Here is a 26,405-nt window from a genome sequence, read left to right as displayed (position 1 = left end):
GTGCCTGCACTGTGAATAGGCTGAGCAAGAAAAACTAATATAGCTGAAAGCACGGGGGCAGACACACTTCAACCTGTGCTAAAAGAAGACTTGAGACACGGCCAGAGATGCACTTAAAACCATTGCAGTGTAAGTATGAAAAAAACCTCTCACGGTTTAGATACCAGGTATCTATCTGGATTCGTTTCCCAGGAAGTGAGAAATTGGTATTCATTTTAGATCGTTAAAGCAAAAATGCAAAAAAATGAAGTGACTTTCAGAAGAAATTGTGATTCTTGCTGTGAGTGTATGTGGTTGGTTGAGGATCCTGTGAGGCGTTTTCTTCTGCTCCAGTTGCTGTGTGATGGTGGTAGAGTCTGAGAGGCAAATCACCTCATAATGCACAGACACTTCAACATACACGCACACACACACACACACACAGCAAGATACTTCACTGTGACCCAAACAGCACTGCACAGAACTTCTTTATCTGGCCTAAAACACCTCGCAGGAGACCCCATTAGTACCCATTATTACACTACTGAAGCTCTGAGGTTTGTAAGGCTTTTAATGTTTTTTTTTTTGTCTTACTCTCACAAAAGGATCCATTTCTGTGTTAAAAAAATAAAGAAAAAATAGGTGCATTTTAAAAAATTATTACAATTGAAAATATCTTTTCTAATTTCATATAGTTTAGAATTGAATTTATTCATGTGATAGCAAAGCTGAATTTTACAGTCTTCTATCATTCTAATATACTGATTTGCTGCTCAAGAAAAATTCCTCATGATTGTTAATGTTGAAAACATTTAATATTTTTGCGGAAACAATGTTTTTTATGATTCTTAGAAAATATAAAGTTCAAAAAGAACAGTATTTTTAAATAGAAATCTTCTGTAACAAATATCTTTACTGTATTTTTTTATCAGTTTAATACATCCTTGCTGATTACAAGGTAGTGATCAAGTTTTCCTGAAACAAAAACAGCTATTATTTACATTAAATTAAATTCTGGTCATGTCCACCTTTTAGAATTAAACATGCTGTTTTTGCTACTGTTAAGACTTCTTTATACAAGTTAGTTTTAGTTAGTTTAAATCTAGATTGTGAAGCACGACTAATCAAAAAAGTATTCGAGTATGTTTCTCATGATATATAACCACTTCAAAACGATGAATCAATGAAGACAAAGAGGAGAGACAAGACTCTGCCACACACCACAGCTAGAAAGGCAATATCTTAAAATACTCACAGCATTGAGCTTGTCTGTTTTTTTGGCTTCTGGCACTTTCATAGTGGAGGCCAACATCTCATCTCCTTTATAGTCTCTGTAGAGCTCTGCTAGCGTTTCTCGCGTCTCCAGGTTTGTGCTTTTCAGATGGTATGATGGGTCCTGCTTGGCTTTCTCCTCATCTGTAGGGGATAAAAATGGAGCTCATAAATGTGACATCTTCACAATATAATACAACAGTCACAAAAACTTGGTTACCTTGCAATGATGTATATATTAACTGCTGTTATTTTGAACTTTCTATTCCATTTACATTTAGTCATTTGTCAGATGCTTTTCTCCAAAGTGACAAATGAGGACAACAGAAGCAATCAAAACCAACAAAAGAAAAAAATCATGGTTTCCACAAAAATATTAAGTAGCACAACCATTTTCAACACTGATAATAAGAAATGCTGAGCAGCAAATCAGCATATTAGAATGATTTATGAAGGATCGTGTGACACTTAAGACTGCAAAAATGGCTGGTGAAATTCAGCTTTGCATCACAGAAATAAATTACATTTTAATATTACATTTAAAATTTGTATTTTTTTATTGTAATAATGTTTACTGTATTGTTGAGCAAATAAATGCAGCCTTGATCATAACAGTTGTTTTGTTAAGCTTAAACATAAACAATTATAATGCATTATAACTGTGGTTACAATTAGGGATGCACCGATAGGATTTTTTGGGACCGATACCGATTTTAACAAACACTTATTGGCCGATACCGATATGTATGTTGATGATAATGCAACTGAGAGAGAGAGTTTAATGTGCACTTAAAATTAAATTAAATTAAATTAAATTTATGCATTTAGCAGACGCTTTTATCCAAAGTGACTTACAGTGCATTCAGGCTATCAATTTTTACCTATCATGTGTTCCCGGGGAATCGAACCCCCAACCTTGCGCTTGGTAACGCAATGCTCTACCACTTGAGCTACAGGAGCACTTCTCGTGCTTTGTTTTGTTTAGCTCTTATGGTGATTTTTTTTGGAGTGAAAAGGGACACAATAAACTTAATAAAACATCAGTAAAGTTTTGGTCATCATTCAGATGAGGTCCCCTACACTTATGAAAGTTACAAAAGTTATTTAGTCAAGAATAGTGTGTGATCTTTTGCCTTTTGTTATTTGATTTGCATTAAAGTGCAGACAGCAGCGCTAGGATTATGCAACAAACATTATATAGCTCAGTGCCTTCACGCAGTAAATTAATAAATCATCTGCCTTTTTCCTTATATAGCCGATATGCCGATGGTTGTAAATTGAGGAAAAATCAGCCGATAAATACATTGGTGCATCCCTAGTTACAATTATTTATAAATTGACCTTATAAATACCATTTTAATGTATAAAGAATATTATAATGCATTATATGGGATTCAAGAGCTTTTCAGGGTTTTTTGAGATTAAAATGTTCCACAGAGTAAAGCATCCCCATCATCATGAGATCTGCTGTAACAGCAGTGCAGGCAGTGTTGGGATGCTGTCAGTAATATGGATCTCTCCAGATAATTTAAGACCGACAGGTCACAGTGACATACACACACAGCCATCTTGCATTCCTGTCAAGATGGTTATTTTTATGGCCTTTTGAGTATGCCATGTTCAGACCTTCCACTGAATTCCCAACACTTGGCAAACACACTTCTTTCATTAATTCATTATGCACTGTGAGTCCTCAACGGATTGCGTAGAGCTTTACTTCGTTAACCAGTTAATTTCCTAAAATCATCACAGATGGGCTAATGCAAGTAATATGGCTACATAATAAAACGTAAGGAATGGAAAAGTAATGTGAAAATAGCACACCTGAGCCTGGAGCTAAATGATTCAACTCTCACAGGTTAAGTCTAATTGACTGACAGGCAGGGCATTATGGGAAAATAGGATCCAAAAGCCTTGTAGTCAGAACTTACGTTCTTCAATCCATACTACCAAATAAATGTAATAAACAACTTAAAAATCCAACTGTTCCTAGAAACAGACATTATTACTAAAGTCCAATTTATAAATCACTCTTTTAGAACTTTTTTTTTTTAATGATTTTTGCAATCTGTTGCATTGTGAAACAGTGTGCTCTGTTATAAACCACACATTAGTGTTAATTTTAGTCTTGTTTATTTACTAATAAAACTATTACAGTATAAATTATAATTGTTTTATAAAAATTTTGAATTAGCTTTATTATAATATATTTTAATATTTATAATTAATCATTATTAATAATTATAATTTTTTAAAAACCCTTTTAGGATTTAATTCAAGTTTCAGTAATTTTGTTATATACTTTTTTTTTTTTAAATCATATTTTTATTCGACTTTCATTTATTTTATTTCAGTTTTAGTGTTATTCATTTTAGCACTTCAGTGTATTTATTTTCAATTAGATCTCAAGTAAACAGTTCAAATTTTAATTTAGGTTTTTCATTTAATAATTCTATTTTATTTCAGATTTCCTTTTTAATAATTTTAGTTAACAATAAGACACTGCTGCACACAAAATGTGCACAAACTGTAATCACACTTTAAGTAATATGCTCTTTCCAAAATAGCGAGACATTTGTTGAAACGAACTGAACTCTTTGTACTGCACTGAAAACACTGAACTCACCAGGGTCGAGGACTTTCATATTGTTTTTCACATGGAAGAAGTCAGAGACATTGAATTTATCCAGATTTGTGGGATCCTGTGATATAAAAGGACAAAATGAGACGTTATATGACAACCCCAGATTTGCTGACAAACTATGCAGGAATCATTATGTAAAAACAAATCAAATATGTACTCATCACAGGACTGCACAATTGTTATAAAACAGCTCATATCATATTTTCCCCTAAATAGAAAGACAAGTAAACACTCTCTAATGAATTTGTTTTGGCAGAGTTTTATCAGTTTAGTGGAAATGTTGCTGGCTGGACAGTTTGAGGGCTCGCCTGCTGCAACACACTCACACACAAACAAAAGAGAGTTCAGGACCTTCTCATCACTCTCTCTCCCCTCTACACTTTGAGTGACCCACCGTAGTATCCGTTCCAAATAGGTCAGACAGTGCAACTGTACCACAGCCCATTTCAGTCCTGCTATTTCAGCTAAACTCCCACTCAACCAGCTCTCTCTTTTCAAATATTCCCCCCATCAATCCTTTTAAAACTCCCCCAGCTTTCCCACCCAACATGGTAACCAAAATAACTTCTGTGTCTGTCTGGAAACCCTGCCGCCCGTCACCCACACCGCCCCCCCACTCCACCATAAACCCTAAAAGAACGGCCTAATCTCACCCGAAAATAACTCCAAGTCCATTTCTGTTTCTCCAAACACCCCCCATAACACCCATCAACTCTCTCCCTGACCCAAAATAAACCATGCAAGGACAGCATGGCTTTGATTGCTTTCTCTGAATAAGGACACTGCAAGTTACATGCACACACACACACACACACACACACACAGAAAACACTGATTCAGCATAAAGTGTCTTTCACACATGCCCACGTTTCCTTGTCTGAAGGAAGACATGCCATAGACTTCTGTACTTACATAAGGGCTGTCATATTATACATTTCACAACAGATTCTGTATTCCCATACCAAACAATAAAAATCAAAAGGAAATGCAAACATACCTTAACAAAACCCTTCAAAAGTTTAGGGTCTATAAGATATTTAAAAAAAAAAAAAGTATTTTAATCTCACCAAGTTGCATTTAAATAAAAATACAGGAAAAAGAGCAATGATGTGTAATATTATTACAATCTTTATATTTTTCAAATGCAATTCATTCCTGGTGGCAAAACTGAATTTTCATCAGTCATCACTCTTCAGTTTTCAGTGTCACATGATCCTCCAGAAATCATTCAGATATGCTGATTTGAAGCTCTGTGGATGGCATGCTGTTGATTACCACAGACAACAACTTAGCCTTGATTTTTAGTTTCACATAATGACGGACTTGTTTGCAGTTATATATGTTTCAAAGCAGAGTTGTGCAAGTTTGTATTATTTTTGTTAAAGTGTTTATATTAACTTTACCTTATCAAAAGGTTATTTCAGCTTTAAATCCCTCCAAACATCCATTAGTGTTCAGATGCTAGAAGCTATAAGTGAATGTTTCTGTCTAGTTTTTGGTCTTCTTGTTACCAGGTTTACAGGCTTTATGGGGACATTAGTCATGAAAAGGGTTTCAAATATTAATTTAAAGATACAAATCATGTGTTAACAATGTGGCTCTTTCGAAACAGTGAGCATTTTAACACTTATCCTGATTAAATGACTGTGGGATCAGTGCTTTAATAGTTAACTAAAACAGATACTATTAAAAATAGTTTGTGGTGATTGAAATAAAATAAAATAAAATAAAATAAAATATTAATAAGTTACATGTAAAAAAAATCTGTCGTCTGAAACTTTGGGCTCGTTCTTCGTACGTCGCTTATTATATCTGAGATGAAATGTCACATCCAAGATGATATCATCGCGCTAATCAGGATCTGGCTAATTCGGTTCTTCGAACGCACCTGTTGTTGATGATTAGTATGGCAGGATTGAGTCATCTGAGATAATTGCGGGTTGGTATAAAAGAGGTTATGTATCGATACTCAAAACCAGGATCAGCAATTCAGCAATTTGCTGGTGGCAAGACAGCAACGTAATGACATCATATAATTAAAAAAGATGATGCCAAGCGAAAAAAAACTAAACGTTATAATAGATAAATGAAATGTGCACTATTTTTATTTTATTTTAATTTACATGATTCCCAATTATTTATATTCACGATTTCTACTATTTGTACAGGCTTTACATTTTTTATTTCAATGTAGTAACTAGCAATTCATTTAATTTTATATTTGAACAGATGTTACGTGACAGCATTAATTACATTTTCTTAAGGGTCAAGATCATGTTATCTGCATCTCCTGCGCTCCATCAAGCCACTCCCATAATAGCTGTCATCACTCAAATTAATGCACGACTCTACATTATCTGTATAGCATGTGTGTAAGACTCTAATACAATTATGAAGTAAGTATTTTATGACAAATAAATCTTTCAGTGAGTAAAACTGGCTGTTAAAGACTACACAACATTATTATATTATCTTTAAATTAATTTGTAAATTATTATTATTTTAAATGATCATCCCTGGATCAGTAGGATGCTCTTGTAATAAAGTAGCGGTGGTAGCGGACAGACTTTAAGAATCAGTTCTGCTTAAAAAGATGCAATCTAATCCGGTTTATATGAAATAAGCCTGCTCCCGAGCAGGTTTAAAGGGATACTCCACCCCAAAATGAAAATTGTGTCATTAATCACTTACCTCCATGTCGTTCCAAACCCGTAAAAGCTCCGTTCTTCTTCGGAACACAATTTAAGATATTTTGAATGAAAACCTGGATGCTTGAGACTGTCCCATAGACTGCCAAGTAAATAACAGTGTCAAGGTCCAGAAAAGGTATGAAAGTTGTCTTCAGAATACTCCATCTGCCATCAGACGTGCAATCTGTGTTATATGAAGTGACGGGAACACTTTTTGTAAGCGAAGAAAACAAAAATAACAACTTTATTCAAGGATGCGCTGTTTTATTTAAAATCAAAGCTAAATACACGTAGAAACAGCGCATCCTTGTGGCACGAATGATACAGAAGAGCATACGCAGCATACAGTGATATGGAGAGACACAGAGGAGACCGCTGACAAAGGAATTATTGAATAAAGTCGTTATTTTTGTTTTCTTTGCTTACAAAAAGTGTTCCCGTTGCTTCATATAACCCAGATTGCACGTCTGATGGCAGATGGAGTATTCTGAAGATGACTTTCATACCTTTTATGGACCTTGACACTGTTATTTACTTGACAGTCTATGGGACAGTCTCAAGCCGCCAGGTTTTCATCCAAAATATCTTAATGAGCAAGTCATATGGTATTTTAAAGTGTCCTAATATTGTGTTGGAGTCCCCTACAACAAGTTTAAATGCATCTAAGGTCAGAAAACATTGTAATTTTCTCAGAATATACGTTTATTATTAGAGTCATTTGCCAATGATTAGGAAACGATTCATTCCAAGCAAGTTCAGAGCAAACCCCTCCCTTCCATAAGCCTACTCTGCTCTGATTGGTCAGCTGACCGAGCCTGCTGTGATTGGCACAGATAATAATCACTGAGCCAGTTAGCCATCGCTACCATTGACAAAGCACCTTTACATAAAAAAATTGTGCTACAATCCGTTCTGATAATAATGACATAAAATACAAAAAAAAAAAACTTATGCAAGCGAATCGTACACATAGCTAAATTTTAACTGCTAAATTGTGAACACTTGGTGGATACGTTAACCGAGTGCTAAAGTGACTAACCGATGAAACAATACAGTTTGTAAACAAAATTATGTCTACTGTAATGTTTGAAAAACGACAGACAAAAGACGCTGTCTTAACTTTTAATCAGAACGCAGAGCAGCTGTATCACAGGCACAGCAGCCTAACAATCGCTCATCTCTCTCACATTAACCCTATAACTGTCGGTGCAGCAAAATAAACAGCAAATTCACTAAGATTATAAAGTCTGTGTGCTACACTACATCCTTTATTATTAAACGAAGTAATTAGAACAACGTCAGTCTACAATATTCGACACATTCCTAGGAAATATTAGGTTCACAGCAAATTATCAGAACTACTTCAGTAAGACAATAATATTGTGCTTTACCTGGAAACCTAAAGCTGCTCTAGGTACACATCACATATTAGCACAAAAACTTTTTTGAGCACTCAATTGAAAATGTCCACAATGTTTCAATCTTACTTACAGGCTGTGGTTCGGAGAGCTTGTTAGTCCAAATTAAGAAAGAAGATTAGAAGCCAATGAAGATAAAGCCAAGATTAGAGAAGCAGTCCTTGATAAAATGACATGCAAACAACAAAAGGTTCAAATTGTATTTCTATGGTATCCTTAAACACAGCGTCTTCTCAGGTCAGATTCTGTTTATATTTCGCGGGCAGGCGGGGATTATGCAAATGTGTTAACCAGTGACATATACGTATATGACCTGCTCTTTAAATTGTGCTCCGAAGACGAATGGAGCTTTTACGGGTTTGGAACGACATGGGGGTAAGTGATTAATGACAAAATTTTCATTTTGGGGTGGAGTATCCCTTTAAGCTTATGGACCTGTTGCTATGACAGCAATTCCGGGATGAGCTTCGAAGAACCAAACAATCCAAGATCATGCCAAATCATCAACAATCAAATCCAGCTAACTGAGTTAGCGACATATGAAGAACGGAACCCTGTTGTCTGATTCTATTTTCTTGTGTACAGAAAACCTGTATGAAATCACAGCCATGCTGACATAACAGCACCCTCACTTAATCATACTCAACAGTCATAAACACACACTCTCTGTGCATGTCACCTGTAGTGTGATGAGATCCTGACGAGTGAATGGTTCATCTGTCAATAGGTCTTTATAACTCTTCGTCTTGATGTTGAGCTGTTCCACTGCCTAAACAAAACATACATCCACAGAATATTGAGTATTCATGTACACATTTATACAGTTTACAAAAGGTTAACACATCAATTATAAATCATTGATGTCAGCATGATATTAAAGGTGGCATGAACAACCGGATTTTTCTTGCTCTTTAGTGTGAAGTAGACCTACATTTTCCACCATGCATGGAAATTGAACAGCAAGTGTGTAATCCTGGATGTGATGTCAACTGCATTAATGACTTAAATTTGATTATATGGACCCAGAAGACTTGCATATTGTGCATGAGTCATATGGACTACTTTTATGGTTCAATTTTAGAGTTCAACCATCAGTGGTCACTGTTTTCATTGACAAAACATTAACTTTTTTAAAAAAAAATTATGCCTTTGTTAAATATATATATTTAATTAATGAATTTATATCTTATTTATACAACTAAATATTAATTTCTAAATATTTATTTTTATAATATGTATTATAACCTATTTTTGGGGTACTACTACTTTAGTAACAAATACAGAATGTTCAATTTTAAACACAGAATGGGTATTTAAAAAAAAAAAGTCATGAAAAACTGAATTATGACTGTTTTTGGTTGCAATAAACCTTGAATAACATTATAAGTGGATTTCAGGGAGAAAAAAAATGGTTCCACACAAGAAGGCCCTTGAAACATTTGGGATGTAGTGTGTTTTACCTCATAAGAGAAAACATTTCCTGTAACTTTGTTAGCAATGATGTGGGAGTTGTTTGTGAACACTGTGTAGAGCACAGGACAGTGGTACTTCCCTAAAGTACAGGAGAGAAAGAATATCCACTGTAGAGGACTTCAATCCATTATCTCTTGTCATTAGCACATATTGTTGTTGACGCAGGCCAGGTAAGAGGATCTCACACACACACACACACACACACACACACACACGCGCACACACAAACATATTTACCTTCACTGTTTTTGCTGAAGTTAAGCTTGATGAGGGATTTAGCCTCAAGCTTCTACAGAAAGCAAAAGAAAAATGAAGTTAAGAAGATAGTGACTATACCTGTCAGCCTTTGGCTTTCTGACACACCTTCATTTCAAATATAATGTTAATGTATGATTGTGTTTAATTATTTTGCATGAATTTGCTGATTCATACGGCACATGTTAGGGCAATGATAAAACAAGACACTATCTGAATAGCACTCATTTCAAACACCATCATGCAACGCTGTGGCAATGGGTTTAATCATATTAATAAGTAAATTCCTGTCTCTAATGACACTTAGATGAGATGAGCGAAGAAAGATTTATATGACTGCCTAAAGTAATACTTGCTGAGCTGAACGGTTTACATTTTAACATATAGTAAAACTGTGACTGTGACTTATGCTATCTTTATAATAAAATTGAAATAAAAAACAGGGTTGCACAATAATATTGATGGCACTTAGTGTGATTAGCAAATTAATGGCTGTGATTTAATTAAATAACTGTTAGTCCGATGTGCTGTGCGTTTCAAAGTCAAATTACGGCATAAATATCATTTCTGTAACTTAGCATAAAATAAAAATTCTTATAATTAATTTAAAATAATAACAATACATTTATTAGAGATAAAAACTTTGATGCTTTTCAAGCACCACTAATAATAATAATTATTATTCAAAATTAAACACCACTGTGAATGTAATCTGACACTACCACAACTAAAAAAAGAAGTCTGAGTTCACATTAAATCCAGCGACAAAGTCTAAATTAAACACTTACTAAAAAGGATGGCATTGTGAATTTACTTGCATGTCACATGATCATTAACTGACATCAGAGAACTGTGAATATGCAAATATTTCATAAAATTACTAAAATATTATTTTACCATATCAAGGTGTACTTCAAGAAAATATTTTCTACTGGGCTGACACAAAAGTTTGGGAATGCCTGTGATATAAAAGTGATCGTGCCTTGCCTAACAAACACATACTGATACTTCAGAAATGCAATAAATAAGAGTAACACATCACAAGACATATCTTTTAAGGCAAATTTGTAAAGCAGAACACCTGAAAGCATGATGTCTGCACATGAGAACAAGTCGTGGCATGTCGAAAGGATCTCTTAAAAGTCAACACACACACACACACAAACACACACACACACACAATCTAGTGAAACAAATCAAACACAAAACACACACACACACACACACACACAGAGTCTGTGTTTCTCATCAGCCCTAGTCAACTCCAGCACTTTCCTCCTCTCCATCTAGTGAGACAAATCAATCATGAATACTTCAGATAACACAGTCACACTGTGTGTACTAACACACACAAACTCACAATGGCATGTCCAGACATGCTCTCACTCAGATGCACAGCTATGAAGACATAAAGATGCATTACAGATGACAGCCATGTGCCTTGACTGACACTGAATATGAATTTTAAAGCGAGTAAATACAGGATGCCCTACATCACGCTCTCTGTAAACATTCACACAACTAACGATCAACACAGAGATAACATAACACCCATTCAACAAACACACAGAGATCCTATAACTCCTATTCCATAAATTAAGAGTGCAGTGACGTGTGTCCTGTGAACTGATGATTATGCAGCAATTTACACCCACATCCACTCCTGGCACACTGAATGCTGTTAGCCACCATCAGCGGGCCTGTGAAATACCTTCATTGTTGTCTCAATAATGATTTCTAGATGAGTACAGTTATAAAGATTTTCCCTCTAAGCAACGCATTAAGCTGGACTACTCTCCAAAACATAAAATGAAACTCTCAGAGCAGAAAACACCTACTGTTTGGCAGCACGTAATTAAATTAAGACTATGAAAGGCTTTCGGTTATCTTAACATTTTATTGGCACTTTCATCATATTTATTTTCCTCTTTTATTTTTATTGGTTTTTAATGACATTTTTTACTTTTTAACTGCTAATTTTATCTCTTACACATCTGTTATGATTATTTTTTAATTATTTTGGGTACAATAGAGCATTTTCCCCTCACATTAAGCTTGACTATAAAACAAAATTAAACTCTCAAAGCAGAAAATATCTACCGTTTAGCAAATATGCAACGAAATTATGATTATGAAAGGCTTTGGGTTATGTTAACATTTGATTTGCACTTTTTTAAGTTTATTGGGCTTTGAATTTTTTTTTTTTGAGGCTGCTGGGTGCTAGATGGTAATGTAATTTAAAGTGATACTCCACGCCAAAATGAAAATTTTGTCATTAATCACTTACCCCCATGTCGTTCCAAACCCGTAAAAGCTCTGTTCGTCTTCAGAACACAATTTAAGATATTTTGGATGAAAACCGGGAGGCCTGTGACTGTCCCATAGACTGCCAAGTAAATTACAGTGTCAAGGTCCAGGTCAGGTATGAAAGTCGTCGTTAGAATACTCCATCTGTCGTCAGACGTGCAATCCGGTTATATGAAATGACGGGAAAAACTTTTTGTAAGAAAACAAAAATAACGACTTTCATTTAACAATTCCTTCGTCAACAGTCTCCTCCGTGTCTCTCCATAGCACCATATGCTGTGTATGCTCTTCTGTATCATCCGCGCCACAAGGATACAGAAGAGCATACACAGCATACGGTGATATGGAGAGACACAAAGTAGACTGCTAACAGTGGAATTGTTATATGAAGTCGTTATTTTTGTTAATAACGACGACTTTCATATCTTTTCTGGACCTTGACACTGTTATTTACTTGGCAGTCTATGGGACAGTCACAGGCCTCCCGTTTTTCATCTAAAATATCTTAAATTGTGTCCCGAAGATGATCGGAGCTTTTACGGGTTTGGAACGACATGGGGGTAAGAGATTAATGACAAAATTTTCATTTTGGGGTGGAGTATCCCTTTAAGCATATGATACTTTAGCATTTAAATGTAATAATATTTAAAATAATATCTTATATTATAAAATATATAATATATAATATTCACAAAATAAAAACACATACTTGTTATTTTTATTTTATTAACACATGAGAGGCTCAGGTACCTAATTCAATGCAAGTCTATGGGATTTTTGGCCCAGTTTATTATCTGAAAGGTAAAAATCATAAGTCTAATTGTATAAAGAAGCTATCACATATCTCTGCTCAACATGTCACATGATTTAAGGTTCATATCACAAACAAGATACAAGTTTATTACTTGGGGTAAGAGGTTTACTAACCCTGAATAAAAGTTTACCTCGGAAAACAACTAAATAGGATTCATTTTCTAAAACCCATTGCATTGCCCCTTAAATCATGTGTACAACAAGAGATTCTGCTTTGATGCACAGGCAAGCACCTGGAGTTGATGGTATTGCATTCCCCTCACATGGAGTCTGACGCTCTCTAGTGGTTGAATCCATGCAGGATTTTGATCATAAAAAGCTTTCACCTCTAATGATTTTAAAGTGTATTGGTCAGTGTCAAATAAATAAAACATTATAAATAGGAATAACTAAAATACCTCTCCAGTTATGGGGTTGGTACCAAACTTCTTAATCCAAGGCACAATGCTCCTAGAGAGAAAACTAATGTTAATCTTTTTTTTTCTTGCATCAACACAGTAAAAAATTTACTATAGTAAAATATCACAATTTAAAATAACATTTATATTTTAATATATTTTAAAATGTAATTTATTCCTGTGATGGAAAAATAATTTTCAGCATCATTACTCCAGTCTTCAGTGTCACATGACCCTTCAGAAATCATCCTAATGCTGAAATCAGTTGGACTGTTTAATATTTTTGTGGAAATAGAATATTATTTTTCTTTTTTTTTTTTTTATTTTTGATAATAGAATGGCAAGAAAGAATAAAAGTAAACGTTTTCAAAATATTTTTTTAAATAATATTTACACTTTTGATCAATTTAATGCATCCTTGTTGAATAAAAATATTAATTTCACCCCCCCTAAAATTTTCAAGGGTAGTGCATATAATAAATACAAGCTACTACAAATAAGTGTATTATTTTTATTAAATCATGAATGCAAATAACAGCTTTACAAATGACTCATTCTGATGTTGGTGAGAGTAATATACTCACATTAGATCAAAAACCACCCCATCCAACGTGCACATGGGATACTCAAAGGGCTGAAGAGACAAACTATGCAAGAGATAAGAGATGAACATTAAAAATCATACATATAGTATGACACTAAAGCTGCTGTGTGTCATTTCTGAGACACCAAACAGTTCTGACTGCAAATATACTGACTGTTTTCAGAACAGTCTCCCCAACTTAAATGACAGAAAGACAGCCCAGCCCTAAACTCACATGATTTTTTGAGACCTATCAGGCCCCTCCAACAAACAGAGCAATGTTTTAAAATTAGCAAAATTTTCAGAATCTGAAATCTACAAATGTCTTACTATAATTGTCTCTGCATATTAAACTAGAACACGAGAGAAGTATTTTAACATTCGGGGGAAAAACGGACACACAGCAGCTTTAACTCACATAAAACTAATGAAATTCAAGCATCGTTTGAAACACTGGTCAACAGTTATGAAAGCAGGATCTATTGTGCTAGACCTAAATTACTGACCAGAAGAAACACAAAGGACTTTTTTTTTATCAAACATGAAAGACGTGAAAACTCACCTGCAGTGATCAAAGGGCAGACGTCTGAAATTGGCTTGTGGGATTTCTATAAACATGATGACAAAAGGCTTATTTTACTCATCCCAGCGGGTTACGGAGGAAAAAGCACCAGCAATATCAAACAAAAAGTGCACAAAATAAAACTATATGCAGTGCAATCAAACAAAGAAGAAAGCGAGTGATAGGAAAACCAACAGCATTGCATACACTACTGTGCAAAAGTTTATTTTTTTTTTTAAGAATTTTCAAAATGTTGTTCTTATTTTGGTGAATTTTATGAACTATTATCAGGGTTATCAAAAATCTGTGTTCTATTGTAATATATTGTAAAATGCAATTTATTCCTGTGATGCAAAGCTGAATTTTCAGCATTCAGTGTCACATAATCCTTCAGAAATCATTATAATACACTGATTTCTAGAAATATTTCTTAGGAAGCTCAAAAGAGCATTTACTTGAAATCTAAATCTTTTGTAACATTATAAATGGCTTTTCTACCACATTGGATCAATGTAATGCATCTTTGCTGAATACAAGTGCAAATAATAATAATAACAATACTTAAAATTAATGGAATTTTGAATGGTAGTGTACAAACCAAGGACCTGCTTTATTTATTCACTCAGGCCTGAAAAATCACAATTTTATCATTTCCCTGATACTTCTTTAATGTGAATATTTCCCCCTCACATTACATGACTCTACACTTTACTTTCTAAAACATACATACTGCAGTAAGACATGCTGCATCTAAACTGCAAATGTAAAATAATCTCTCAAGACAGTGTTTGTTTGATTTGCTCAAATTTTACAATGTGTCCCACAATGTTTTGTGTTTACTGTTTTCAAGTTGTTTTCTCAATACAGACAGATCAGTAACGTCACATCCAGACTAGTTTAAGTGACGTTACCTGATTTCTTCCCTCCATAAAACTGAGTGTATTCTGCACATGTGATGTACCTGAAACAGACAGATATAACGAATATTATTATAATTACTGAAGAATCAGAATTGAACAATAGGAAATGTGTAGCAGTTCACTACTTGATACTAAAACATAACTACAAAAAAGATACTGCAGTTAAAGATGCATGAATGAACTTGTATAACGTTACAGACTTAAGACAAACACGTTATAAACCTCAGATTATACACAACACGATATCACTGCAATAAAGAATATACTGATGTTGTTTTCAGTGAAATCATCAAATATAACTGTATAAGGCTCTATAGTTAAAGTACTGTTGAAAGCAAAAACTTCATATTCTAACGTTACTCGCGGTGTTTCATTTCAACTCACATCTTATCTTTTTGATGCTGTCTTTTCCCCATTTTTGTGTACCAAGAGGATGTAGCAAATAAAAGAATAAAAGTGTATAAATGCCTAAACAACCAAGCAACACAAATCCTCCGACTGTTTAAATCACACTTCCGGTCAGCGTTCAGTGCGACTGTAAAATGTGTTCGGCGTGATACAGAAGAACGTTTTTATTTTACTTTTCCGATACGGAATATTTAGATGACTAAAAAACCTCAAAACATAATGAATGAAGCCCATGTTAAGCTGAAGAAAGTCTATAGCTATAATGTATCAGCTATAATGTATCATCAATGTATCAAGTCTATAGCTATATGTATCATTTATTTATATTAATTAAATCTATCTATCCATCCATCCATCCATCCGATCTGTATAAATAACATGTTGATCAACCATGTGAAATATTATTGTCCAGGTTATCTTGGCTCATTCATAGTTGAATGAAATACTAAAATAACCAAACCATTACACCCCACCCCCACCCACCCAATAAACAAAATCTAAAACTAAAATCAATATAAAATCTAGACACATTTAAAAAATATTTTTATTTTTATTTTTATATTAATAAAAACAATAGGCCTATTTATCAATGACACTACAATCAGCTACACTGACCTTAGCGCATTGTCAGATCACATAACCATACATACAGTAGAATAATTTCTTACCTTAAGGATGGTTCTTCTTCTAGGCTTAGTGGTGGATGTACATCACATATTGAAATGAATTTATGAAGTGGTCATCTTCTGCTGAGTGTTTCTTTTTTAAGGCATATACAGTATGGAGAAAGGTCAGTGTGCATTACCAAACAGCACAACTGCAAGAAGGTTTCCTGCTAGAGTCTAACCTGGGTCAATCCTATTCATAATACACTTCAGCTTTATTCTTGTGAGAAGAGAATGTGTGTATGTTCACATGCAATATACACCAAAGGCAATAGAAATCAGTTGTGTTTATTCATTTATCTATTCTGAACTCAGAACAGTGACAGTGAACCATAAACGAGCCACGTGTGTGTTACATAAAGTTTTTATTTTGTCATCTTTCACAGGAAGCCCAACACGTCATCACATTTCAGCTTTAAAGCACCTCTCCACTCAACATTCAAGCCAGAGTTATTTACTGTATCAGTCATGTGATGATAACAGTAAAGCTCAAGTTCAGAATGAATCTAAAACAGTTCAAGAAATTATTATTGCTATTGCCGTTGGCACCAACAATAAGAGCTTCAAAGAATGAGGTCATTCAACAGTAGTTGATTCATTTTGATGATTGATTCAAGCACCCACACACTACGTACATGTAATACATAGCGGTGACTTACAGTACATTTCTGAACACAAAACTTACATGTTAAAGATGTGACTGTCACCACTTATTTGGGTAAGATTCATTTAAATATGAAAATGTTTTATTCAGTCATGTCTTTTAATGTTTTTAATTCTTTCTGACACAGAAAAACAGGTTTTAGGTCGGTTGTATACACGTCTATGAAAACGTATTTCAGCCACAGAATAAATTTCTTTTTAAAAACTGATTTTTTTCTTAGAATTTTTTTTAAGAATTGCAAATTTTTATTTCACAATTTAGGATTTTTATCTTGCAATTCAGACATTCTTCTTCCACAATTTAGATTTTCATCTCCAGATTGCGAGTTTATATTTTGCCGTTCAGAATTTAAATCTCACAACATTCTCTCTTTCTCTTTCTTTTTCTCCAATTTTTTTTCTTCCACAATTCAAACTTTATTTCTCAGAATTGAAAATATATATCTGCCAATTTAGAGTTTGTATCTTGCAATTTAGACACTTTGTTTCATAGGCAAGGCATTGCAAGATATAAACTGTGAATTGTGATATAAGTTCAAATTCTGAAAAAATAATAATAATATATATATATATATTGGATTTTCTAACTCACAAATCCAAGACACAAACTTCAGAGAAGAAAAGTCAGATTTTTACGATAAAAAGTCACAATTACCATTACTATTATTATTATTATTTTAATGTCTATTTATTTAACAGGCAGAAATAAGCCTGTTAAAACAACAGAGTAATATTGAGATATAGTTTATATCTCACATTTCTGTAAAAAAAAAAAAAAAAATTGTGAGATGTAAACTTGAAAATGTGAGATATAAAATTGCAATTCTGATGAGAAAAAGTCTGAATTGTGGAAGAAAAAATCTGAGAAAAATGTCTGAACTGTGAGACATAAATTCAGAATTGCGAGAAAAAAAGGTGGAATTGTGAGATAAAAGTCACAATGAGATTTTAATCTTTTATTATGTGGTGGAAACAAGCTCCCATAAGGTCAGCGCTGACCTTTCACCTAAGCGAAACATTTCTTCTGAGCTACCAGTGAAGGATCTCTCTTATGTGACCCCACAGTCTTGTTATCCACAGGTTGACGCCCATATCAGTGAGATACTGCAGCTCTGGCGTGAGCATCTTCCTGCAGAGCTTTCCATGCGCTTTGTCAACATTCTTTTTCAGATTGTATCCCATAATCGACTTCTCACCGATGGGTTGCCACGGCTGCATGGACGTCTCCAAGATGCTTCCTGCATCGACAGCGTGGCCTCCTTCAATGCAAATGGAAGCCATTTCAGCGTTTCTGCGCTGCAGCTCTGCGACATCTCTTGCCATGCGCTCCCGGCCATAAGCGTCCACTTTATGCCAGAAGGTGGAGTTGAAAAACTGGTAAAGTTTCCAATCGATGGCGTTCCACTCCAGCGCTTTGGCCCTGAGCTCTGGAGTCAGTTTAGAAACAGTTGAACCTTTCCGGGCATTGAGTTTGAAGAAAAGCAAGTCCTCCATGTCCCAGCAGAGCACGTCCTTGAGCAGGATGAGCGACTCTTCGAAATACTCCACAAGCATTACCAAATGGAAGCGCTTGGCGATTGCGTGAATGGCCTCATCCACTTTTGGGTCATCTGGATGCAAGTTATTATCCTGTCCAAAGTCAAAGAAAAGCAGGTTTTTGAGATAGAACGAATTGAATCCCTCCGGGTCATAGTAGAGCTTCGGATCCTGCAGGAACTCTCTCAGCTTATCATCTCCAGAAAGCTTCCAAGTGAGAGGTACAACGCGTCCAAAATAGTGGAACGAGGACTCGGCGAGATCAGCCGGGTCCCGGAGGATTGTGATGTATGAGGTGTCGGCTGGAAGCACTTTGGCCACTTCAGCAGCATTGAAACGCATGTGATTACAGATGATGTTGAAACACATTCCAGGCTTGTAGTCCTTCACTTGTGAGCGATGGAAAGGGGACGGGTAAAAAAAGTCATTGCGGCTGTTGGGGAAGGCAAATTTGAGGTGGTGTTTTTCGCCAAAGCGAAAGAGAATGTTGAGGAAAGTGCTGCTAGCTGTTTTATGGGTTTTCATGAACATGATGTCCACTTTTGGAGTGCAGGTTTGCTGCCCAGTGGCGGAAGAAGGGCGATGAGCACATGAGTACGGCACTGGGACCCTGTAAACAAAAAATGAACAAAAATACTATAATACAATAGTACATCACTACTACAATAATAAAACAAAAAAACAAAACAAAAAAAACAAAAAAAATTATGTTATGAGAAAATCTTTATCCACATTTTAGCCTAACATAAAACAGTAAATATTTAAAAATAATATGCTTTGTGGCACTATTTTAATCACAACTAAGCAGCTGTATAGACATATATGTATGGATTTTTTAAAAGAAATTAATACTTTTATTGTTTTTTATGAATTATACAGATCAAAAGTGAGAATAAAAACATTTATAATGTTATGAGTCATGAAAAAATGGTACTATTGTTTTCATAAAAAAATATTAAGCAGCACAACTGTTTTAAACATTGCTAATAACAAGAAATATGACACTAAAGACTGAAGTAATAATGCTTGAAATTCACCTTTGTATCACAGGAATTAATTATGGTATATTATTTATATTAATTGTAATATTTAATATTTTAATATGTAAATTTGTATATATATATATATATGTATATATATATATATATATATATATATATATGTATATATATATATATATATATATATATATATATATATATATTATATATATGTATATATATATATATATATACAATGAACAAAATTATAAATGCAATACTTTTGTTTTTGCCTCAATTTTTCATGAACTGAACTCAAAGATCTAAGACTTTTTCTATGTACACAAAATAATAGGATGCTGATTAGACAGCATGATTATTGCACAGGTGTGCGTTAGGCTGGCCACAATAAAAGGCCATTCTAACTTTGCCTAGGCTAAAAAAATCAACGGAATAAACTGCTTTCTGTTGTAGTGTACATTATTCTCATTCAAAATACATTAAGGAACTCACTCTTGCAGGCCAAACGGGACCTCTGGGGCCGACAGGCAGTACAAAAGAATCATGCAGGTGGTCAGGAGCGCACCCAGGATCAGTCCCTTACAGATGGACCTCCACTGCCTGACTGGCTTCCCAACCATCATAGCTGCCTGGTTGGACCCTGAAAGAAAACCCTGTAGCAAAGAGAAAGACACTTCAATAATGATTTAGTGCTACTAAGTGCAACTTCATTATCTCTTAAGGCCCTTTTACATAAATACAGTAAAATGTGCTGTGCTATGTGGTGTGCTTACATATGCAGAGTCCTCTAGTGCTGCTAGCATTTGATTACCAAAGCATTTCTAGTGTGTTAAGAGATATTCGTCACCATTTCCTCAAGTGCCCAATTATTTAGGTACACTGCTGCTCACTCAACTGCTTTTCTCCCCTGAGTTCAGCCACGCGGTCTACATCTGCTAAACATCTTATTGTATGTGGGGATTTGCAGTGACATTGCAGGTAATTCAGCTACGTGGAATTGTAGAATATTTTCATTTTAAGTGATGTAGCAGGTCACTATTTATTTAAAGGTATTCTCTATTTCCAATCACTGATTTATTTCCACTGAAATAGATAGCAGTAATACTCCTCTCTAAAGAAATTCCAAGTAAACATTTGAGAAACCTGAGAAACTTTTTAGATTAAAAGCCCTTAGGGATGTAAAGGACTCTGATGAGAAGCAGACAAGTTTTTTTGCCCCCTCAGCGGATGCGTAGTTCATTTTTCATATGAAAGTCATAAAAAAAAGTGATAGTGACTATAAGATGTTCATAACAAAATGGAGGTCAAATGAATTTCAAGGCTTTGACTGTTCTAATAATATATAGTTTGTCAAGACTAAATAATGACATACAGTATTACTTTACTTGCATGTGTATTAAATATGATAAAAGGTTCACTGGTCTCCACCGCATGTTAACAGGTTAATATTATATATATATATATATATATATATATATATATATATATATATATATATATATAAACTTTTTTTTTATTTTTTTTTTAAATATAAAAATATTTAATGTAATCTCTCAGTTCATCTAATGTCATATAACTGCATGTTTAACATAATAAATATAACAGGCCTAAATAGTGAAAAATTATTGTCTGACTATTATCCTGCCTATTGCCTGGCTACTCACCACATAAATTAAAATGTGGCATAACGTATTTCTTTTAATGTATACCATTTTTGTCACTTTAACTGTATTATCTTAAAGTTGATGCTAAAAAAAAACGATTTCTAGTCGTGTCCTCTTTTGGAAGGCCAAACAAAGTAGTTTCACTTTCTCAACGAAACAGCGTCACATAACGAGGCCTTGAGTGAGTGGAGGCCAGAGGCCTAAAGCGAGCCGCGGTCTAGAGTGAGCGGAGGCCAGTTTTAAAACCGCACGGCTGGTGGATTCTACGAAGGAGCGTCCGTTGGGCTTGCGGCAACCACATGTGACGACCCCGGGCTGGATGCCGCTTCGTCCACAGTGAAAGCTGATTCAGCGATCCACAGTGCAAAGTTGATGTATTTCCTCAGCGATCAGCACGGATCAGCGGCAACAACAATACTACAACGAGAATAAAAGGTACGCCTTCTTTCTTTGCGTGAACATCTGGGCAGCGTTATGCAAATCTTCCCACATAAGCAGGGCAAGGCAAATGTATTTATATAGCACATTCCGTACACAATGGTAATTCAAAGTGCTTTACATAAAAGAAAGTAAAACAATCATGAAAAAAATAGTGACGTAGATATGTGGGGGCGTGTTAGAACGAGCCGTTTTAGGGGTGTGTGGACGAGTCTTAACTTTTATAAAGAATATCTCTTATAGATATATCTCTTATCTCAGATCTTCTTTATGCACCAAGAGCTTGTAACACTCCAAAGAGAAAGGAAAAATTGAAATCACATCATATAACCCCTTTAAATAGGATAATCTTGTATAGCCTACCATATTTATATAAAGATACAAAGAATAAGAAAACATATTCCATTCGTTAACAAAATGAAGTAGGCTACATTAAACATTACATGACGTCAAAGTTTTCCCAAACTGGGGTTCCTCTCAGTTTTCTATGTAATTATAGCCACCTGACTAGTGACTGGTTTTTGTGTGGAAGACTTGAACATTAAAACGATGGAAAAAAAGAATCAGGGAGAATCAAATAATGAATAATATATTGCTACAGTGTGAATAATATGTAATCATGCAATCAGTAAAAAGTAACTGTAGTCTAATAAAAAGTATTTTAAAATTTAATTTAATCTAATTACATGTACTTAATTTTTGGAATCTGATTACATAATCCAGATTACATGTAATCAGTTACTACCCAGCTCTGCTGACGTCATATCAACTACCCAACAAAACAAATGCTATGAACTCAAAAATAAACATTAAAAGCATTTTCCAAATAAAAATATATAGAATTATAAATTCTAATGCTGAGATGAATGCATTGCAGTTGCTGTCCAGCGAATGAATTATGCATTCAGAAGAAAAGTGACACTGTCCGCATCTCTTCATGCCTCATAGACCAGGATCAGATATCTGCAGTGCGGGGCCACAGGTGGATAACCTAATACCACCAAGACAGCATGTTAGAAGCACTGACTACGACAGCCATATGCTGCTGAGCAGCGGCAACGAAAGATAGACGGAGAGACCGAAGGAACAAAGCTGTTTCTCTCTAAATCTAGAAAGGCCAGAAGAAGTCTGAAGGAACCCATTGTTCTTATTTGCAGCAAGCTCTAACCCTGCATTTTTCAAAGTCATCCTTTGTTGACAGCAAAATCACTAACAACATCATCATTGTTATGCTGATGGTCACAAATAACAAGGATTTTACAGAACCATATAGAATTACTACAGCAGCTACAGCTCTTATTTAGGATAAAACTAAAACTAAATCTCATCTCATCTATCTATCTAACAAGTGTTGTTTTCGTGGAGATTTTTGGTCTATCAGTCTGTCGTATTAAAGTCTTTGGAGATGCTGAATGTTGTGTTTACTCATGGGTGCATTTAAACTGGGCAATGATAGTCATTCCTGCATGCAATCTGATTAATTTCTGTGATTTAACAAAGATTGTCAGATGTTATATCTGAAGTGCTGCTGGCAAATTCATAACAGACAGGAAGCCACTGTAATTTGATGATGGGATACAAATTAGAATAAAGGTTTCTTTTACTTTTTCAGAGAAAGCAGTCAGATTGAGCAGCCTGATTATAGAGAAAAGTTTAGGAATTAAATGGATAGTGTTTCATCAGCACTGTGAGGCCTCATGGTGATATAAAAGTGTTTTGGAAAGAAAACACATGACATTCCATCAGCAAATTAGCTTATATTCATCATAATCGTAGTCATAAAATAATAATGTGTTTTTATTTTGTTTCCCAGCAAAATTTTCAAAAATCCATAGAACAACTGCATAAATATTAAGGCTTTTTTTTTGAAAATAAGGCTTTTATATAAGATACCTTGATTTAAATATATCTATATATATATATATATATATATATATATATATATATATATATATATATATATATATATATATATAATAAATAAATTTTTTTTTTAAGATTCACCATTGTAAATAACAGTGCATTTGGAGCAAATGATATTCCAAAACAAAACAAAACTTATTTACTTTTTCTAGTAAAAATATCTAAACATAAAACAATCTTAATCTAATGTATACATTGTATGAATTATCAAGGCTTTCACAGAAAATATGTTCAATTAAATGTATTTTTCTTACCACATTGGTCAATTATTACTTATTCGTTTTAATAAATATAACAGAGGTTTATGCTTAAACCCAGAAAACCTGAAACTTTGAATTCATCAGAAATATGTTCTGACAACAATTATCTTTTTTTGAGTGTCTTAGTTGTAAGGATGTTTAGACTAAAAAATAGACATCAAAAATATTGATTAATACATATTAATTCTGACTTTTTCCACAAGTTTAAAGGTACTACAGACTCATTTAAACAATGGCAATACAATTGCAATGTAAATATTCTCCAAATATAATTTATATTGAAAATGAAATATAAAACATTGTATAAACTCTTACCAAATCATGTAGATTCCTGTCACAGCTTGATTTGCAGAAAAAAGCAATGACTCTGAAGAGAAAAATCTGACTTTGTTAACAATGATGCATGGTCAAGGCTGGAAAGACATTGATTCCTTCACATTTAAAACTGTCCAGTCGTGTTATCCAAGGTTAACAGATCTGTATCCCTCTTATCTTCTGTGAAACATCCAGGCGATCATTCACCCTGTGTGCGCACACACACACACACACACACACACCTGACCTCCTCTCTTCCTCCTCCGTCTGCACGCTGTAGAGCTGAGCTGGCTAAACTGCATACAGAAGAGGCTCGACTTGCGCTCTCTGTGACGCAAGACCAGACGTCTGGGGACCTGCACTTGTCACTCTTTGTTTCTGTTAGCATTTGTGAATGAGCGTATAGGAGAAGACAGAAGGCAGAAAGAGGGAGCTGAAGTTAGGATGAGAAAAGGCAAGACAGAAAGACAGAAAAAGAGGAAGAGATTCAAAACAGAACAGAGTTCAAATAAGCAAGAGGGAGGGTAAGGAACAAAAGAAAGGAGGAGGTGGAAACAGAGAGCCATTGAGAACAGATTGCTGGTTTGAAGTGGAAAAGTTGTTAGAAAGCGTAGTTAAATGCATGAGAGGGGCTAATGCAAAATTCCAGGTATATGGCTGTACACAAAGTCCTAAACTGCACCAGTTTGCTTAGCTTAACAAAGGTTGACCAAAGTTAAGCTGCCATACCCAGAAAGAGAAAGTCAGTAAATTTAACCCCAATACGATAACATAAACTAGCATTATTAAGAAAAAAAAATGACCAGTGACATTAGGGTTTAAAGCTTAGATTATTATTTTTTGTTAACTTTCACTTATTTCTGTATAGACACTCCCATAGTAATGAATAGACAAGCTCAGGAAGAACTTTTGCCACAAGGATGAAGAACTTTCTGGATCATATTGATGGTTTTCATGCTGCCATTTCTGGATGTTTGCTCTAGTGACCAATCGGAAGAATCCCTTCTTATCTCAGTGTTTGCTTAGGCTGCTGTATGAGTTTCCATACAGAGGTTTGTGCCAGGAGATCATAAATTGGAGCATAAATTAAACAATCATTGACACATAATCCATTTCAGAAGCTCTATCTAAGGTTGTCCAATACAGGAATACAGTGATTTTTTTAACATTTCGGAAGCATTTGTAGAAAAATTGACACTTAGGCACTTGTCCTCATGTTATAAAAGTTAAGTTACAAATATTATAATTTTATATATATATATATATATATATATATATATATATATATATATATTTTTTTTTTTTTTTAAGTTAAGTTTTTAGAAATTTTGTTATGTTTGTTATTTCCTCTGTTGATCACAAAAGAAGATATTTTGAAGAATGTTGTTAACCAAATAGTTGGCTACCATTTACTGCTTGGTTATCAACATAGAAACTCATTCAGCTTTGTAACAAATTGAGGGTAAATAAATGATGACAGAATTGTAATTTTTGGGTCAACTATCCATTTAAATGCCTTCAGACACTGCAAGAGCTCCATATATTGCTGATAATTCACTGATCAATACTCTTTTTCTCTTTACATTCCTCTTGAGTGACATCACCCAATCCATTCTCTTTATTTTGCTCACTTCTCAATGTCTCTTACTGTCCAGCACAAGATTATTCTGTTCATCCAGATCTCCTTTTGACTGGTCTCAAACACTCAGTTCATTGTCTGCAGTCACACACACGGACACACAGAATGTCATGCCAGTGCCAGGCAGTGTAAGAGCGACATGGCTGGAATGCAGATGAGTAACGTGGGTAACACTGCATGCTTGTGTGCGTGAACATGAATCAGTAATAAAAAGGGCCATGAGTTGCTTGGCCTAAAGCCCACAGGGGTTACACAGCAGCGAGGAGAACACCAACGTCATAACTTCCCACCACAAATACAAAGAAAGCACAAACATACAAAGCTGCTACCAAGGGTATAGGTCTTCACTGATAACAAACACTTCATCCAAAAAAAACCCCATTTGATTGGTTCTCTGGGAGTGACATACAAAGGAAGAGACCATGTCACGTGTTACATGCTTGCAGAATAAAAAATAGCAGATCATTTCTAATTCAGATTTATACAATGCCTGCATATAACAGGTTTTTTTTTTATATACCTTGCAGCCTATAACCAAAATCTGCCACAAAGGACTGAAATGGACACTGGAGAACATTC

General features: G+C 34.6%; 2 protein-coding genes across 2 annotated transcripts in view; both read right to left on the bottom strand.

The window, feature by feature from the left end:
- Nucleotides 1-15,858, bottom strand: part of ppil2 (peptidylprolyl isomerase (cyclophilin)-like 2) — a 34,208-nt gene extending 18,350 nt beyond the window's left edge. Inside the window, exons 1-10 of the mRNA XM_042753040.1 lie at nt 15,699-15,858; nt 15,306-15,355; nt 14,395-14,440; nt 13,834-13,896; nt 13,250-13,301; nt 9,714-9,765; nt 9,464-9,555; nt 8,683-8,772; nt 3,878-3,953; nt 1,235-1,395 (exon numbers count right to left, since the gene is read on the bottom strand). Coding sequence (XP_042608974.1) covers nt 1,235-1,395; nt 3,878-3,953; nt 8,683-8,772; nt 9,464-9,555; nt 9,714-9,765; nt 13,250-13,301; nt 13,834-13,896; nt 14,395-14,440; nt 15,306-15,355; nt 15,699-15,730 — 714 coding nt within the window. The 5' untranslated portion in view covers nt 15,731-15,858. The remainder of the gene's footprint in view (nt 1-1,234; nt 1,396-3,877; nt 3,954-8,682; nt 8,773-9,463; nt 9,556-9,713; nt 9,766-13,249; nt 13,302-13,833; nt 13,897-14,394; nt 14,441-15,305; nt 15,356-15,698) is intronic.
- A 2,047-nt stretch (nt 15,859-17,905) lies between these two features.
- On the bottom strand, nt 17,906-24,870 carry LOC109089390 (galactosylceramide sulfotransferase-like). The gene is made up of 3 exons (XM_042753033.1): nt 24,188-24,870; nt 20,080-20,240; nt 17,906-19,196 (listed from the first exon to the last, which is right to left on the bottom strand). Exons 2-3 carry the CDS (start codon nt 20,208-20,210, stop codon nt 18,080-18,082), a joined length of 1,248 nt encoding a protein of 415 aa, XP_042608967.1. The 5' UTR covers nt 20,211-20,240; nt 24,188-24,870; the 3' UTR covers nt 17,906-18,079.
- Nucleotides 24,871-26,405: the final 1,535 nt, after the last annotated feature.

Source organism: Cyprinus carpio, chromosome A5 (genome assembly GCF_018340385.1).
Source record: "Cyprinus carpio isolate SPL01 chromosome A5, ASM1834038v1, whole genome shotgun sequence".
NCBI lineage: Eukaryota > Metazoa > Chordata > Actinopteri > Cypriniformes > Cyprinidae > Cyprinus > Cyprinus carpio.
Note: the sequence above shows the minus strand (reverse complement) of the source record. Positions and strands in the feature narration are given on the sequence as shown.